At 43.7% G+C, this 18,706-nt stretch overlaps 1 protein-coding gene across 6 annotated transcripts in view; it reads left to right on the forward strand.

Annotated features, from left to right (window-relative positions):
* ADGRG2 (adhesion G protein-coupled receptor G2) overlaps positions 1-18,706 on the forward strand; it is a 204,558-nt gene that overhangs the window by 144,016 nt on the left and 41,836 nt on the right. For all 6 annotated transcript variants that reach the window (XM_077480746.1, XM_077480745.1, XM_077480748.1 and 3 more), the window contains 5 exons: positions 1,677-1,721; positions 6,004-6,048; positions 10,468-10,490; positions 12,330-12,349; positions 14,120-14,170. In XM_077480746.1, coding sequence (XP_077336872.1) covers positions 1,677-1,721; positions 6,004-6,048; positions 10,468-10,490; positions 12,330-12,349; positions 14,120-14,170 — 184 coding nt within the window. The remainder of the gene's footprint in view (positions 1-1,676; positions 1,722-6,003; positions 6,049-10,467; positions 10,491-12,329; positions 12,350-14,119; positions 14,171-18,706) is intronic.

The following is an 18,706-nucleotide window of genomic DNA, read 5'->3' on the forward strand; positions in this document are numbered from 1 at the left end:
GGTGTGAATGGGGAGCAGGTGTGTTAAATTTGGTGTTATCGCCTTCATGCTCTCATACTAGTCACTGGTAGTTCAACATGGCACCTCATGGCAAAGAACTCTCAGAGGATCTGAAAAATGAATTGCTGCTCTACATAAATATGGCCTAGGCTATAAGAAGATTGCCAAGACACTGGAACTGAGCTGCATCATGGTGGCCAAGACCATACAGCAGTTTAACAGGACAGGTTCCACTCAGAACAGGCCTCGCCATAGGCGACCAAAGAAGTTGAGTGCATGTGCCCAAGGTCATTGGTTCTTTATTTTTTTTTATTTTTTTTACAATTTAATTTTTTTGCATTTTTGTTTTCTATTTTTTCAAAATGCTTTTTGGGAGCCAGTGGAAGGTATCAGTAGGGCAGTGGATGGTGTAAGTGTCAATGTCTTTTATTTTTATTATTTTTTTAACAAATTATGTTTTTATTATTTTTTACAAAGTTATTTTTGTATTATTTTTTTCACAATGATTGGTGGTGGGGGTAGTGGACAGTGTCAATAGGGCTGTGGACGGTGTCAGTATTTTTTTTTTTATTATCTATTATTTTTTACAATTCTTTTTTTATTATTTGTCAGAAGTTGTTTATTTATTTTTTTTCAATTAAGTTTTTTTATCATTATATTACAATTACATTTTTTAAATATTTATTGCATTTTTAGTTTTTGTTTTGATCAGCCCTGTTGGTGGGCTTTGATGATATATCAGGGGTCTAGGCCCCTGACATCTCCCCTTTTAGACATGGAAAGGGACTGAGAACACAAATTCCCCAGTCCCTTTCTCAGAAGCCTCAGCATTGAAGATCAATGGACGGGAGACAGCATCTCCCTTTCATTCATAAACTGAAGCAGAGTAACACACAGTTATTACAGGACACAGGAGCCATCTATGTCCAATTCAGAAAAGAAAGGAGCTGGTAAATTACATATTTACTGGCTCCTTCCTCCGCTCTCCATCCTGACAGATCACCTGCACCCGGCGAGAGAGGAGGGAAGCCGCTTGTAGGGGGGTGAGGGGGCAGAGGAGGAGGACACATCGGCCAGAGGAGGAGAAGTACAAGGGGGCCGGAGGAGGACACGGAGGGCTGCCAGAGGAGGACACAGAGGGCTGCCGGTGGAGGACACAGGAGATAGCCTGGATGATCGGTGTGGCTAGGGAAAGTTACAAGCACAGATCTCCCTGTATGACTTTTCAGCTTACAGTCGCGGGAGGGAGGGGACAAGAAGATGCTGTCAGCTGAAAAGTCATACAGGATGGCTTGTGCTTGCAACTTTCCCCCCGCTGCACCGATCTTCCGGACTGTCAACCTAGGGATCATCCATGTGAGCAGTGTGGGTCACAGTGCCCCCCCCCCCCCCAGGGCCCGTGTGCAGTGAACACCCTGCACACATGGGTGATATGCTACTGGCCTGATCATTAGCCTCCCCGATTATGAGGATACTAGGGTGGTTTGTCAAGTTACTGTGCATTCTGGCACCTAGAAGATCCAAAGGTTTGCTACACAGGAGAACTCTAGTAAATATTGTTTTGATTTAAAATGGCCACGTAACATCATTTTGATTTTAAAACCCTGTCTTTGCTCCAGTTTATAGATGGTGATCCATGTTGAACATTTGTTTAAAACTGTTACATTTCATTTCAGAAAATATGACTTGTGTACAAAACTACAGCACTGAAGTTCAGAAATGTAAGTATCATTGTTATTAAATAAAATCATAAATGGACTTAACATAACTTAAGAAAAACCTTGTTACTTAAAGTGGACCTCCACCCTAAAGTGGAAGGTCCACTCATTGGAACCCTCCCCCCATCTGGTGCCACAATTGGTACCTTTCGGGGGGAGGGGGGTGCAGATACCTGTATAATAGAGGTATCTGCACCCACTTCTGGGACAATCTAGCCGCAGCTAGCAGCAGATGCTCCACCACCCCCAACCCCCCCCCCCCCGTTGTGTTTTGGGAAACACACAGTTCCCAGGACACAGCGGGGACCAGTGGAGATGTGCAGCACGACCCGCGCATGCGCCGTAGGGAACCGGGCAGTAAAGCTGCAAAGCTTCACTTCCTGATTTTCTGACAGAGGATGGCGGCTGAGAGACGAGCGATTGCTCATCATCTGCTGCCGACATCGCTGGACCCTGGAACAGGTAAGCGTCCATTTATTAAGGCTGCATTCACACCTGAGCGTAGCGTTTTTTGCGGCGTTTTTTACCACGATTTGCGGCGTTTTTTACCGCGATTCGCTGCGTTTTTTTACCGTGATTTGCCGCGAATGTGTGCAGGGCAAAAGGTCACCAATGTTAAAAGATGAAAAACGCCCAAATCAGCCCGATTCGTGCTTCAGGCGACTTGGAGTGGAGATGTGAGAATAATGGATTTTTTCCCCTCCAGCGTTTTTTCAGGCGTCAAGCTACAAAACGCTCAGGTGTGAATGGGGTCTCAAAGTCAGCAGCTGTAGTATTTGTAGCTGCTGACTTTTAATTTTTTTTTGTAAGGTGCAGCTCCTCTTTAAAGTATATGTGAACCCTCACCTTGTAAAACAACTCATTCATTTAGTTTAGTATAGAAAAGAAAGGCAAAACATTTGTGCATACATATAAAAAAAACATTATTTTACCCCTTTTTTTTTATAAGTGATCTCAATCTGTGTTCTCAGCTGCATAAAGAGCTCAAGGAGAAGAAACAATGGCACACTAATCTTTCCAGTGGATGACTGTGCAGGGATGGGGGATATCAACAGAAGTCTGATCATTGGAGGAAAGCAAGCTAAATTCTCAGCTCAGCTAGGGAATTGACAACGCTGTCCCCTCCTGCCTAGTGTGGTCAGTTTTTATAGGAAAGCAGAGAGACTGGCAGGAGCACAAAGGAAGCAATACAAAGAGAACAGGATACTTTTTCATACAAGTACATGGTACACCAGCAGGGCCAGCGCCAGCGTATACAGTAAGCGGCTTAGGTGCCAGGATTGAGAGAGGAGGCATGAAAATCTGAATCTCCAGTCCCAGGAAATGTGCTGGCGGTGGACAATCCCACATCTTGGCAGAAAAGAAGGGGCTGTGGGAGGTGCTAAGCAACAGTGTTCTCAGGTTTACCTGTGCAGCATTGAAGCTACCTGAGCAATTTTCTTCCTCTCGTCTCCTCCATTCCCCCGGCCATCTGGGAAATTCGCTGTACCTCCTCATTTCCTTTCTGCTCCTGATGAGGCCACCTCCAGCTCCTGTAGGGGAGAGCAGGCAGCATGTTCTGCTCGGTGCTGCAGCCTAGTCAGGAGAAGCTATCTGACAAACTCAGCATTCTCAATGACCCGGGAGTCGTCCGAAGGCGAAATATGTGTGCAGGCAGGGTCTGAGTCAGGAACCACTGGGGATGGCCAGGGATCTGCACACACAGGGGGGCTCCTGACAAAGAGGGGGACATTGAGACTGGGGGGGGAGATGCCCAGACTGTGTCGGAAGATTGAGGGGACACACAGGGGTGCAGAATGAGGAGCCCAGCTGCAGGAAGAAGTGAGAGGAGGAGGAATCCCTCCATGATTGTACAAATCACTGATCTACCATCCCTGATCACCAGCCGGGCATGAACTACACAAAGATGAGAGGTCCAGGGATCTGCCCATTGATTACTGTCATAGACAGACCTAGCCCTCACCTACACTAGAGCACTGTGCAGAAAACCCAGGATCCATGCGCGTTTCCCACAGCGCATTCATATTGTACTGCCCTTGCAATCTGCAGCTGGTGTCGGTGTTAATGAAACTCCAAATGCAGGTCGCAAATGCAGAGCATTTGCCTGCACTGTATCGCATGGTACAGTACAAATATGTAATCCAGTTGCAGTGTGGTTCCAAAACTGCATGCAGGACTTTGGTGTGTTGTGGCGTGATTAGAGCCAATTAAAAAAAAAATGGGCTCAGGTCGCACTGCACTGAATCACATGTGAATGCAGAGCGTTTCCTGTACAATTCATATACAATTCAGAGTACAAGCTGAGGCTCACACATGTGTAGTATGGGGAACGCTGTGATCCCTGTGCATTTCCTGCACCGCACTGCAAACCCAGTGTTTCGCAATCTGCGTAAGGTATCAATTCAAAGTTAACAACACCCCAAAAGCAGGTCACAAACGCAGTGCGTTTGCCTGAACCGGATCGCATGGTACAGAAAAAACCTTGTGAGCCAGGTCCAGTTTGGTTAAAAAAAGGTGCCTGCACTTTTAAGCTACGTGGCAATTTGAGTCCATTCAAAATTGGCTTTAATTGCACTGCACAGAACCGCATGTGAATTGCACAGGAATGAGGTGCAGTGGAGTGTTGGAGCAGAAAAATGCACCTTCGCCCGAGCAGACAAAATGCACTGCACCACCCCTGTACAGCAGGCACATATCAGAAATATGATATTTTGGGTTCACGTATTCTTTAGGTGCTGATAGAAAGTGAATTTTGCTTTAAATTAAATGAATAATTTAGTTTCTATTTTATATATTATGCATGTGATTGGCTGTTTCAAGAAAGCTTAAATTTTCAATGAATCTGAATGATTGCTTTCAGCCATAAAAACAGCTCATCCCTTATTTTTTCTTACATAGACAGTGATCTGGCAGCAGCATTATCTTTTGCTCATTACTTCCACACATTGGTTAAAAAGTAATACTAGTTATACACGTGGTAATTTTAAGCAAGCCACTCCAAAGCAATTTCTGATCACAAAAAAAATCATTACTGCATTTACACTCTGTCCATTTTTATCAGTTACAACTACAAAAACAATAAGTTAGCAGTACAGTTGTTCATAGCTCCCAACTGTCCCTGATTTCAAGGGACTGTCCCTGATTTGGAGCAATGTCCCGCTGTCCCTCTTTCCTCCTCATTTGTCCCTCATTTCGGTCTGATCTATATAGATGTATATAAAATGCACTTTTTATTCTTCAAAAAGTCTTCCCCAGTGCTAAACCTTTCATCCAATTTCTAGTATTTTTCAATTTTAAAAGGCAACATAAAGGAATAGTAGTCGTAAAAAAAAGCACTTGTGGATTTAAAACTTTTTTTTTTCCACTTTAAGGGGGCGTGGCTGGGGGTGTGTCCTATGCCTACATACGTTTGCTAGTAGGTGTCCCTCATTCCCATCTCAAAATGTTGCGAGGTATGCAGATGTATACCACAATCTATGGTGATGGACGGCATGACATGCACCTAGAAATGATAAACCTTCATATGCCTCTACTCACCTTTTTGATCCTTTCCTGCAAAGGGGTGATAAACATTCCAGATCCCAAACCAGACTGCCTGTATAAACAGTGTGATCTGTCAACAGCCGGACAATGTTCCTCCATGTGAGAACTGGTAATTCTGCAATACTACACTCTCAGTCATAGGGGTTGATTTACTAAAGGCAAATAGGCTGTTCACTTTGCAATGGAAGTTGCACTGTGCTAAGGAAGGTTTTCCCAGAACTTGGTGAATGTGGTGCCATTTCACTGTGCAAAGAATATCCAATCATGTGCAAGGAAAGAAAAGGAACAGCGTTTTAGCTGGCACATGATTGGATGGTGTCAGCAAAGCTTCTCCTTGTTCACTAAGCTCTGGGGAAAATTTGCCTTGCAAAGTGCAACTTATTTTCCTTTAGTAAATCAACCCCATGGAATATAATGGATTTCCATTCTTCCTAGGACTGAAAGGAGACAAGCATTTCATTATACTCTACTCTGTGGAATGCCTGTCTGCATATTTACTGTATCTAGACAGAGTTATACACGACCAAATCTGATTATATTAATACATATAATTTTTTAATTTGTTGTGTAATGATTTGACTTACCTAAGTGTTCCTGTCCTAATGTTAAAATGGCACCACCCTGAATGTCGAATAGGATTGAGCTCTGCTACAGAGTAAAGTTTTGATATATTATATAATTTGTAAATCTGGAAGTTTTAAATATGTCTAGTAATATATCTATGTTTTGTTTTTCTTTATAGTGTACAGTAATATTTGCCATTCAGATTTTCTATGTAAAGGCACAGGTCAGTTTCTCATTGTTCTTTGAAAATGTTTACATCTAATGAAATCGCATTTTGCTCTCCTATGCATACCTCCCAACTGTCCTGAATTCCACAGGATCATCCCCAAATTTCAAGTAAGTCCTGGGGTCAAACGGATCTGGGCTGGAGTCCTGGAGCACACTGCTGGAACAAGCTGCAGTACTGGGATCCACTTAGTTGTTGCATCCTTAATGAATGCAATGTGTGCTCTCACACACTGCATCATGCTCCCCTCCTTTTTGCAGTCATTGGTTGCTAGGACCGCTGGCGTCCTAGCAGCCAATGAAACACTTTGCAGACAGGCACATCACGAGGAAACCAGTACTGTGCCGCTCTGCTCTGCCTCCCAACTCCCCCCCGACTTCGGGTCCCACTTCTTGTCCACAGGCCGCTCGTCCAGTTAAGTAAAACTTATATGGGCTCCCACCACTTGATGTATTAGGAACACTTCCACCCCAGGCTGCTCCCACCCGGTGATATAGGAGGTTTGCTCCCACCCCAGGCTGCTCCCGCTTAGTGATATAGAAGGACCACTTCCACCCCAGGCTGCTCCTGCCCGGTGATATAGGAGGTTCGCTCCCACCCCAGGCTGCTCCCGCTCGGTGATATAGAAGGACCACTCCCACCCCAGGCTGCTTCTGCCCGGTGATATAGGAGGTTCGCTCCCACCCCAGGCTGCTCCCGCTCGGTGATATAGAAGGACCACTTCCACCCCAGGCTGCTCCCGTCAAGCAATGTAAGAGAACCGCTCCCTCGCCAGGCTGCACTCACCTGGTGATGTAGAAGGACCACTTCTGCCCAGCAACCTATGATTCCAGTATTTTCTCTGCCGGGTATAGTGTTTGCCCAGGGGTCCTTCTACTGTCACATTCTCCCCTCCTTTCACACTGCCCAGTTGCCCTTCTCCTGTCTTAGTTCCCAGGTGTCACTCTACTGTTACAATGCACAGGTGTTAGCTAAGTGTCATATTGCCCAAATGGAACGACACAAGTGGAACGGTACCTGCGCAATGTGAAAGGAGGAGGGCACTTGGGCAATATAGTACATTATATTCCCATCGCACACATTCCTGGGTGCGCTCTCAGATTTGGGTGCTGTAGCAATAACCAGCTGGATACTGGTTCAAGTCACGGTGAAGATATTTGCCAACGCACCATGGAACGACACAAATAGCGTTCAAGCGGGTGATTTATTGCATGATCGTGTTGTGATCATGCAATAAATTCACCGTGACTTGAACCAGTATCCAGCTGGTTGTTGCTACAGCACCCAAATCTGAGAATGCATCCAGGAACGTGTGCGATGGAAATATAAAGTACTATATTGCCCAAGTGCCCTCCTCCTTTCACATTGCGCAGGTACCCCTGTTCTCTCAAACTTCTAGTTCCCCTTCTTATTTCAGACTTCCAGGTCCCCCTCTCCTATCACAGTTCCAGGTCCCCCTCTCCTATCACACTTCCAGGTCCCCTTCTCTGATCACATTTTCTGGTCCCCTTCTCTGATCACATTTTCTGGTCTCATCTCCTATCACATTTCCAGGCCTCCCTTTGCTATCACACTTCCAGGTCCCCCTTCCTGATCACACTTCCAGGTCCCCCTCTCCTATCACACTTCCAGGTCAACTTCTCTGATCACACTTTCTGGTCCCCATCTCCTATTACATTTCCAGGCCCCCTCTCCTATCCCACTTCCAGGTCCCCTCTCCTATCTCACTTCCAGGTCCCCTCTCCTATCACACTTCCAGGCCCCCTCTCTTATCACACTTCCAGGTCCCCCTCTCTTATCACACTTCCAGGTCCCCCTCTCCTATCACACTTCCAGGTCAACTTCTCTGATCACATTTTTTGGTTCCCTTCTCCTATTACACTTCCAGGCCCCTGTCTCCTATTACACTTGCAGCCCCCCCCCCCCCATTACACTTCCAGGTCCCCCTCTCCTATCACACTTCCAGGTCAACTTCTCTGATCACATTTTCTGGTCCCCTTCTCCTATTACACTTCCAGGCCCCTGTCTCCTATTACACTTGCAGGCCCCCCCATTACACTTCCAGGTCCCCCTCTCCTATCACACTTCCAGGCCCCCCTCTTCTATCACACATCCAGGCCCCCCTCTCTTATTACACTTCCAGGCCCCCCTCTCTTATCACACTTACAGGCCCCCCTCTCTTATCACGCTTCCAGGCCCCCCTCTCTTATCACACTTCCAGGTCTCCCTCTTCCATCACACTTCCAGGTCCCGCTCCCCTATCACACTTCCAGGTCCACCTCTCCTATCACACTTCCAGGCCCCCCTCTCTTATCACACTTCCAGATTGCCTTCTCCTATCACACTTCCAGATCCCCATCTCCTATCACACCTCCTATCACACTTCTAGGTTTCCATCTCTTATCACACTTCCTGGTCCCCATCTCTGATTGTATTTTCTCATCCCCAACTCCTATCACACATCCCGGTGCCATCTGTGTCATTGTGCAGTCCAGTTCCTGTGCCCAGGGCTGGACTGGGACAGAAATTTGGCCCTGGACTTCATCCAGACCGGCCCACTTACATTTTGAGTGTCCCATCAGCACTCCCTTACATCAGAGTGTCCCATCACCAGCCCCCTTACATCAGAGTGTTCCATCAGCACTCCCTTACATCAGAGTGTCCCATCAGCACCCCCTTACATCAGAGTGTCCCATCAGCACCCCCTTACATCAGAGTGTCCAATGAGCAGCCCCCTTACATCAGAGTGTCCCATCAGCACCCCCTTACATCAGAGTGTCCCATCACCAGCCCCCTTACATCAGAGTGGCCCACTGAGCCATCGGCCCACCGGGAAACTCCCGGTAGTCCCGATGGCCAGTACATGCCTGCCTGTGCCTCATCCTCTTAGTATGCTGTCTCTTCAGCTCATACTGCACAGTCACCAGAAACTGCAACTCTAATTCACTGCATACTGGTACAGATCACTATGCTGATCCCTAAGAGCACCCAAAGAGGAATGAGCAAATTTCTTCTAAAAGGCAATGCACAGTGTATATAGAGTGAGTCTGTTCTGTTTTTTTTTTTTGTATTACATCACCATACAGAGTTCTAACTCCAATCTGTTAGATATAAAGTGGATGTGAAGGGGAGACTCCTGATGTGAAAGGGTGCTTTCGTGTGAAGGGGGAATTGCTGATGTGAAAGGGAGGACTTCTGATGTGAAGGGGACTCATAAATATGAAAGGGGGATTTCTAATATGAAAGGGGGACTTCTAACAATGCTCTTTTAAGCCATCCCAAAATTCTGCACATTTTAGCCACGTCCATTTTCCCTGCGATGCGTGCTTCTTCGTCCCTTAGTGTCCCTCATTCTCAAGTTCCAAAATTGGGAGGTATGCATATGCAAGGATCTAATAGATACAAAATGCAAACTGCAGTACAGTAAACCAATTTTCATTAGTTTCACACAATAAACTGCTTTAGATATATGTTTTCTTGGTTATATTTGCAATAGCAAAGCAGCAAAAGCAATTGAAACCTGGGCCAGATTAAGAGCATGGGTCTGGTGATAAGGATTTTGTTACCCACTGGAAATATAGGAACTAGAGAAAAGAATGGTGATAGTAAATAGTCCCAATAGTAAAAAATATGATTTATTAAAATGTAACAGTTATTTGTTTTGTTCATTAAAGGGGATTAAGGACAGTTCTGTGTCTTTTTCCCCCCAATGCAGACTGAAGGGAGGAGAAATATGAATCCTCCCTCCATCAGCTGCTGTTCCTTCTAACAGGAGTAACAGAAGTGGCCAACACGGCAGCTCGCCCCCTCAATACAGCACCCGGGGGAGTTGCCCGTTCTGCCCCCCTTGTCCTGGCTCTGTTGCCTGGTGCACGTAATTAATCCTGCCACCCAGCCTAGGCGGTGCATGCAGAATGCAGGGTCAGTCAGGGCAGATCTCTCCCTGCCGGTCCATTGCTTTCCATGCGTGGCCTGTTCTTTTTGGGTGGCCGGGCCTATATTAAGGTAGGGGCTTGGGGCTGCAGCTCCAATAGCATCTACCTTAATCCAGTCCTGATTGAAACAGATGTGGCTAAAGGTGATTAACTACACAGATCTCCAAAACTCGCAATCAGCCTACTGTCGTCTAAATGTTTAATTTCCCTCTATGGTGGTGACCATGGTGCATCTGCCCTGATCTCCTTAGAAGTATCAAGAACTAGGTGTTAGCAGGAATGCATGCAGATGGCAATTTACAGATATCTTTATTAACCATATGGAAGTATATGTGAGGGTTCCAATTTTGGCCTATTGGGAGGAAACAATGGTGATTTGAATAAGTGGACTGGACCATTAAATCGTAAAATTAGATTAGGGAGAAAAATTGTCATCAAAGCCTACCAAAATTGCTGATAGTGTGTTTTTGTTTCCCAACAGTTTATGAAGTCATTATTCAAGGCGTAAGTGTGTTTTTCTTATTGTGTTATAAAAAAAGTAAAAGCACTCTCTATACAATATGTTGGAAAAGTATGAAAGCAAATACCATTGTAGAAATTAAAACTTGTATGGGTTTACTATGGGTAAATATATAAAATGAAAATAGAGGATGGGATGGGCACCTCACAAATCCAGATCAAGCATTCAAAAATTAAAAAAAAATCTTTTATCTGCCAATGAGTTAGTAGCTGAAGATATTAGTAAAACCAAACAATGATTGTGCCAATAAATTTCTACAACTCTAAATTTGATCTGAAGTGCAGATCAGGAATAGCACTCAGTACAGTGACATGCACAACATCACTGACCAAAAACATTAATCAAACAAAAGGGCCATAACAGCAGGTGTCAGTGAAGTTAGTTTTTTAGCGGAGTAGGGTTCTTGAACATGATCCATACCAACCTGAGTAAACTTCTCTAAAGTATCATCATTGTTAGCAACCAATTCTTGTATATTTATAAAATCATTGAGAGTCTTAAGTCATTCAGAGAACAAATGAACGGTAGATTTCCAATGCCTAGGGATCAATTGTCTAACTAAAAATAAAAAATGAGAGTTCTTCACTTGAGGAAACAATTGAGGAAGGAGGGTTAAAAGGGCACGTTCAGGAGTATTGGAGACCAATTCCTGAGAAAAGATGTTATAATGTTATAAAGATGAATCACAGAGTCCGAAAGGTTATGGGCAGAGGGACAGGTCCCCCAGACAAGCAGAAAAGGGCCAGTGGAGGCCTTACAGTGCCAACAAGAGTCCAAGTGGGATGGGAAAATATGGTGTATTCTGGAACGGGTGAGGTAGTGAGTAATTTCAGTTTTAAATATGTTCTGGAATGGTGCAAGAAATGGATAGTTTGAGTGTTATTTTGGAAAAAAGCAAGGTATATGTCTTGGAATTGGAGTGGTCAGGGGAAGTAGGAGAAATACAGAGCTGCTTGAACAGAGTAAGAGGGCGATGAATATCAGTTCAAAGCTTTGCACTTGTAGGTATGTGAACCAAAGGCCCCATAGGGTTCCCATGTAAGGCTGATAGCTGTGAAAAATGACATGCGGGAGTTGGCATCCAGAACACACCATACATGTGGTCAAAAAGATTTATCCCAGCTTAGAAAAGTATCTGAATGGTGACCTACAGGAAAGGATGGGTTATCCAACAATGGGGTGAGAGAGGGCTCGGCAGAGACGATAGAGGAAGAGATTGCAGGTGTCGATACCATGACCATCATAATTTGGACCTTGTTTACATAAGCTTTGTCTTGTAAACCTTTGACTGAAAAGCAGTGTACAGTAATAATTAAGAAAGCATTTGCCAAGCTTTCAGCTAGCTTAAAGGAAGTTAAAGGAAGTGGGCCACAGGAAGAACCCCAACAATAACACAAACAATTAAACCTGATAGAGGCTTTAGCCTTTTCCCAGTTTATTTGAAACTGAAAAAATAAAGTCTGGTTGGAGTTGGACTTCAAATTACACCAACCCTTCTATACCACTTTCAGGCTTATTAAGTATAGAGACTGAGTGAGTTTCTTCATCCCGGATTTTTGTAGAGCTTTAGAAGTTTGTAGAACTGTAGAATTCCTGTAAATGCCTGATACACTACAGGAGTCTGTGTGTTCGCACTTTATACATTTTTGTACACCATTTATTTTTATTTGTCTGCAAAGAGTGACATATTTTGTTCTATGCTTTTTGTAGCTTGTGCAGAACACAAATAGATACACACATATAGGCTATAACCGAAGCACTATCAAAGCACAATATGATATAAACTTTCACAGTTATACTTAATATACATTTTTTTGTTGCAGAACTGTACAGCTGACAAAAAGTAAGTACATATTTTTATTCCAGTTTCAGTAGCTTATTCCGCTCCAGCGTTGCCAAAGTTAGGTGATGTCAAAAAGTTATTTATGCAAAATTCTATATATAAGAAAATTGTATAAAAAAATGATACAAATTATTGTTTTCAGTTATTAAAGTGCCCTGTGCACAGACGATGGACATTAAGGCTGCATTCACCCCTGAGCAGAATGATTTTTAGGCATTTTCAGGAGTCTTTATTAGGCTCGGTTCACACAGGGGCGACTTGTCCAGGCAACTTAGCCGCCTGACAAGTCGCGCTCCGGTCTGTACAATGGAACCGTTCTAATAGGAGCGACTCAAGTCGCTCCGACTTAGAAAAAAGGTCCCTGTACTACTTCAGGCGACTTGCATTGACTTTTATACAGAAGTCGTTTTGCAAGTCGCCGCTGATCGTGTACAGGTCGCGGCGCTCCAAGTTGTGCCACCCCTGTGTGAACCGAGCCTTAGAGCATTTTGCATGCATATACAAACGATATTAGAAGTGTATCGCTAGTATTGTACATGTGTATTCGAGCTTCAGGCATTTTGTTTTTAGCCAATGGAAGCAGTAGTGGGACAAGACCAGTTCTTACAGGCAAACTAAAATAAATGCCCGAAAAACACCCACAAAACTCAATTTGAGCATTTGCAGGTTTGCATTTAAGTTTATGGGGCCAAATCTGCCTCAAAGGTAGCTCATGTAGCTTTGAGAATATCAGGTATTGAGATACAGGTGCCTGAGTGCTCATGTGCGAACAGCCACCATGGGATTTTGGAGGTTGGACATTTTGGATCTTCAAGCCTAATACATTTACATATACAGTTTATGACAAGCAGCAAAATACTTTTTAAACCAAGCCTTGGTTTACTTCTTTAGCTGCTGGTACTGTAAAGCATTTAAAGTTGTATTAAACCCTCAGCGTTCTTTGAGCACAATAAAATAAACATCCCCCAGTAAACTATTTGTGAAAATGCTTTCCGCAGCACTTGCAATTTACAATTCTCAGTGCTGCTGGCCCCTGTTCTTTCAGTGCTACTCCCCTGAACATCTGGTCTTAACAGGAAAGAGTTAGGTCTCATGAACATGGACACTTAGCAGCTCCTGTGTAAAGAGGTGTAAAATCCCTGGAACTTTCTGGCAGGAGCCATATGTGAAGCATACAGCTGTTAATTCAAGGAAATTTCCATACACGGCAGTGCGTGCGTAACCGCTGATGACGCATTAGTGTTTACCCATACAAGCATATTTGGTGCTTCCCCCCAAAGGCACCACTTTCCTGTTTGGGGAGAAGCACCATACATGCATCTGTGGGTAAATGCTGATGTAGAAGACATTGGCATTTCCCCAAACACGGCTGCATACAGCTATTCACGTTTTTTTGGAGGCAGCACATTCAGCTCCCTGGATAAGCTGTCAGAAATCACGGGGGATTTTACACATCAGCACACAGGAGATATTAAGCATCCATGTGCTTGAGGCTTTGATTGAAACTAGAGTTATCAGCATTTTCATTTGCAGTTTTGTTTTTACTTTACATTTTAATTTAAAGTGATATTAAAGCCTTCAATTTTTTTGTAATTAAAATTATCATACCTAATTGTAATTTTCATACTTACCTGCTCTGTGCAATTGTTTTGAATGCATTAAGGTAAAATTACCTTAGGGCTTTGGAACCACTTTAAGTATTGTATAATGTTGTATATTGATTAGCATTGCAAGCTTATTAATATTTTTCATGTATTTATGTGTTTTTAGTGGAAAAAAGTTGCTTACGGATAACCGAATAAACTATACTTTGATACCCCTGTAAGTATATTTTGTTCCTTTTTTTTTTTTTCAAAATGTTTCTTGCTCCGCGCTCTCATGTGTGATTAAAAGTTGTATGCATCTTGTATTTTTTTTAAATCTAGATATATGAAACATGTATATATGTTTACATTTTACACCTTTGTTGTAACAATGAAACCATTACATGCACAGTGACATAAGCACTGATCCTCCCCTAAAGCTGGCTATAGATGGATCAAAATTCAGCCAGTTCAGCAAGGATTGGCTCAGTTTGAGACCATTCTTTGAAAGGTTTGGCACATCAGATCCGGCCTTATGCTTTATGGAATGTATGATCCCCTAACTATATGACCTCTAGGATCCACCCTTAAATGATATCTGTCTCTGGCCGAGCTGTGCATAAAAAAAACCTTCAGACCTTTTGGCTCTTCTTTCCTTATTGAGCTCCTATCCCTTGAGCTTCCTATTGCTATATGGGCACCTGGATACTTCCTGGTGGGTAAAAGATGTTTAATCCTTTGTTGATTTTTAATCCACTACTGTTTCTGTCCACTAGAATCCCCTGAAGAAGACTCTATGAGTTGAAACGTGTAGGGGTTACCATTGGGCTCTGTTGCCCCTGTGACAGATTAAGAGATCCAAATGTGTGGTTATTCTCAGATATTGAATGTGTTGATTTATATTTCTGCTCAATGTTTTTAACCTATGTTTATATAAATATTTTTTTACTTTTTATATACTTTTGTTATGGTGATTGGTGCCTACAAAGTCCCCTTCCAAGTAATGTTTGTCCAGCTTTTTTTTCAGTCAGCAGCTATAGCCAATCAGCTGCAATTGCTGATCAGTGCATTCTCACAGCGAAAAAGTCCTGTTGTCATCATGGCCACCTTTACTTACTTTGTTAACAGTGTGATTTATTCATATGTGTTTTTGTTGAAAATAATTTCCTCCATTCCTTATCTTAGTGATGGAATATCTTATCAAACACAAATAAAAACCTGACAGAAAAGCTAACCCCCCAGCTCTATTAAAATTTTTTTTAAAAAGTACAGATTTACTTTAGCAGAATATTTTTGCCATAGCCTTACAAATGTGTGGTGTTAATGAGGTAAAGGCTACTTGTGATAAAGAAATTGTCATTATGTGGAGGAGAGCCTGAAGGGAAGTATTACAATTTGAATAGAGCCAGATAGATGAAGATAACAATCACATCACCGAGATCTACATGTACACAAACGTTTGACTGTAAACATTATACAATCTCCCAATCTGGTTGTTTTTACCCTCTAATGTCTATATCCAGCTTATGCCAAAGCTTATTTATATGCTGCATTTTTTTGCTGGTCCTAACAACAAGTATGGGTTCCAGTACTTGCAACAGAGAGAGAGGTTCACCTAAATCACAGGTCCTACAACCCAGTGTACATTCTCTTCTCTTTGTTCATTGGTGAGGCTTGCTAACTTTCTTTTTCAGCAATACACACAAGCAACAAGTATCTCTGTTTTTAGCTAGTGGCAGCTGGAGGGAAGAAGGGGGTTCACACTGCTGAGTAGACGGTTAGCAATAGGGAGGAGGTTGGGCATTTTTTTGACCAACCTCCACACCAAGGCCCCAGGTAAAGATGCTACTCTCTTAATCAATTCAGCTGTAGGTTAGTATTGGCTGTGATTCTGTTCAGTTAAGCATTGCTGAGAGATATTAACTAGGGCCGTACAGACAAAAGCCAACTGTTAGTCCTAGCTGTCAGTCCGTCCCAGCTTGCTTCATATTTCAACAGATATAAAAGGGCTTTTATCTTTTTTTTTGGGTTGAAGTGCATGTTCTGACCTATGTGTTTTCCTGAGTATTTCACCACTCAAGAAAGTGAATTTACGTTGAAGCTGAATTCCATGCAGACATCTAAAATGAATATAAACAAGTTGTTTTATCTGCTAAAGGATTAGCATTTCAATCTATTCAGTCCTAAGCTTTACACAGCCCTGCTATGCACTAGGGATGGGCTGAACTGACCCCTGTGCGGTTCGCACCAGAACTTTCAAACGCTGTGAAAGTTCGGACCCGAATAATGAACCCCATTAAACTCTATGGGACCTGAAGTCAAAATACAAAAGTGCCAATTTTGAAGGCTTATATGCAAGTAATTGGGCATACAATGGTTATAGGGGTCCGGACCCTGCCCTGGGGGACATGTATCAATAAAAATAAAGTTGAATGAGTAGTGAGTTTTTGATTTTTAAAGGGAAAGTATAAAAATTGAAAAATTCCTTCCAATATAATGCCCGGGGGGTCCCCTTAGTCTACCTGTAAAGTGGCAGATCTGTACAAGGTCTAGAATCTGCTGCAGCAATAATTGCATTTATAAAGCCAAAAAGAAAAGACATTTTCCCTGCAAGCTGCCTTTATTTTGCTCAGCAACAGCTGGGGAGCCAGCGTGTATGATAAGACCACAATGGCGCCTTCCCACCATAACTCTATAGAGGTACTCTTGATGAAAGCAAGAATTGGCCTTGCTGTAAAAAATTGCAATGTTATGCACCTGTCAAACAGGTGCAGAAAAATTACTCTGTGAGTGGCAAGGGCGCCTTCCCACCATAACCCTATAGAGGTAATCTTGATGAAAGCAAGAATTGGCCTTGCTGTAAAAAATTGCAAAAGATATGCACCTGTCAAACAGGTGCAGAAAAATGACTCTTTGGGTGTCGGGGGACACCTTCCCACTGTAACCCTATAGAGGTACTCTGGATGAAAGCAAGAATTGGCCTTGCTGTAAAAAAATGCAATGATATGCACCTGTCAAACAGGTGCTGAAAAATTGGTCTTTGGGTGTTAATTGTGCCTATGAAACCTATACCAAAAACATTCTTCCACATGAAATGATTGAATACCCTCAAAGCTAGGCAGCCTCAAAGTCCTGTAGAGATTCCACATCCCAAAAAAATGTAATCAGTGACATCGGCATCAAGGCTTCATAGCTGGTAATCCAGGACTGATTCATTTTTATAAAAGTCAAACAGTCCACGGAGTCTGTGGACAGACATGTTCTATGATCAGTAATGAAACCTCCTGCAGCACTGAATGCCTGTTCTGAAAGCACGCTGGATGCAGGGCAGCCCAATAACTCAATAGGATACTGGGCAAGTTCTGGCCAGTGGTCTATTCTCATGACCCAGTAAGTCAGTGGATCGTCAGCTGAAAAGCTCCCACCTCTGTTTTGGCCCCCGAGGTAATCGTCCACCATGTGATGTAGATGCTGTCAATGGGATGTGGAAGCTGACAGTCCTGAGTGGCGAGGACTAAAATTATTTCCAAATGCCTCACTTAGCTGGACGCCTTCTCCAATGCTCCTCTCTTGACCAACAGAAGACTCAAAACTATGTTTTCCATAACACTGTAACTTACTGGAGTCAGGAAAAATGTTCAAAAAAATGTTCTTTAACATGTCCTCAAGATATTTTATCTTCTGCACTCTCTGTGGAGATGGGATGAGTTCTGAGACCTTCCCCTTATAACGGTGGTCAAGGAGGGTTGCCAACCAGTAATCATTCTTCTCCTTTATGCCATGTATTCTTGGGTCCTTTCGCAGACTTTGAAGCATGAGGTTGCCCATGAGACTCAAATTTGCTGAGGCTTGAGAAGCAGACTCCTCGGAGACACTCAGGATGACAGCATCTGGAGCTTCCTCCTCCCAGCCACGTACTACTCCCAAGGGTCCTGGGGTTGGAAAGCCATCGCTTACAGATTGACGCATGTCTTCCTCTTCTTCGAAGCCTATAAATGTGCCAGAATCCTCCTCACCCTCCTCCCCTCTCTCCTCTTGTGTGTTCTGTGACATAGGGATGATGGTGTCTGGATAAAGTGGGCCTTGTGAGGAAAGGAAGTCCTCCTCTTCCTCCTGCAGTTCTGCCTCCAGTGCCCTGTCCATAATGCCACGCAGAGTCTGCTCCAGCAGGAACACAACAGGGATTGTGTCACTGATGCATACACTGTCATGGCTCACCATCCTTGTGGCCTCCTCAAATGGTGACAATACTGTGCATGCATCCTTAATGATCAGCCATTGGCGTGGGAAAAAAAGCTGAGGTGGCATGAGCCTGTCGTCATGTCGTACTGGCACAGGTACTCATTGACGGCCCTCTTCTACATGTATAGCCGCTGAAGCATTCCCAAAGTTGAGATCCACCTGGTGGGCATGTCACAAATAAGGCAATTTATGGGCAGGTGGAATTCCCACTGAATTTCAGCCAACCGAGCAATGGCTGTGTATGACCACCTGAAATGGCTACAGACTCTTCTGGCCTGGTTTAGTACATCTTGCAGCCCTGGGTACATACTTAGGAAATGCTGCACCACCAAATTGAGGACATGTGCCAGGCATGGCCAGGCATGTACTGGCCATAGGGACTATAGGGAGTTTCCCGGTGGGCCGATGGCTCAGTGGGCCGGTTTCAGTGACAGCCAGTGGCATCGCTGGGGGGGACTTTTGGGGTTATAGCCCAGAATCTGGGGCCCATAGCCCCTAGTCAGTCCAGGAGTCCCCAACCACAGGGTCCCGG

Source organism: Lithobates pipiens, unplaced genomic scaffold, assembly GCF_037356315.1.
Source record: "Lithobates pipiens isolate NorthernLeopardFrog02 unplaced genomic scaffold, aLitPip1_a1.2 Scaffold_16, whole genome shotgun sequence".
In the NCBI taxonomy this organism is placed as follows: Eukaryota; Metazoa; Chordata; class Amphibia; order Anura; family Ranidae; genus Lithobates; species Lithobates pipiens.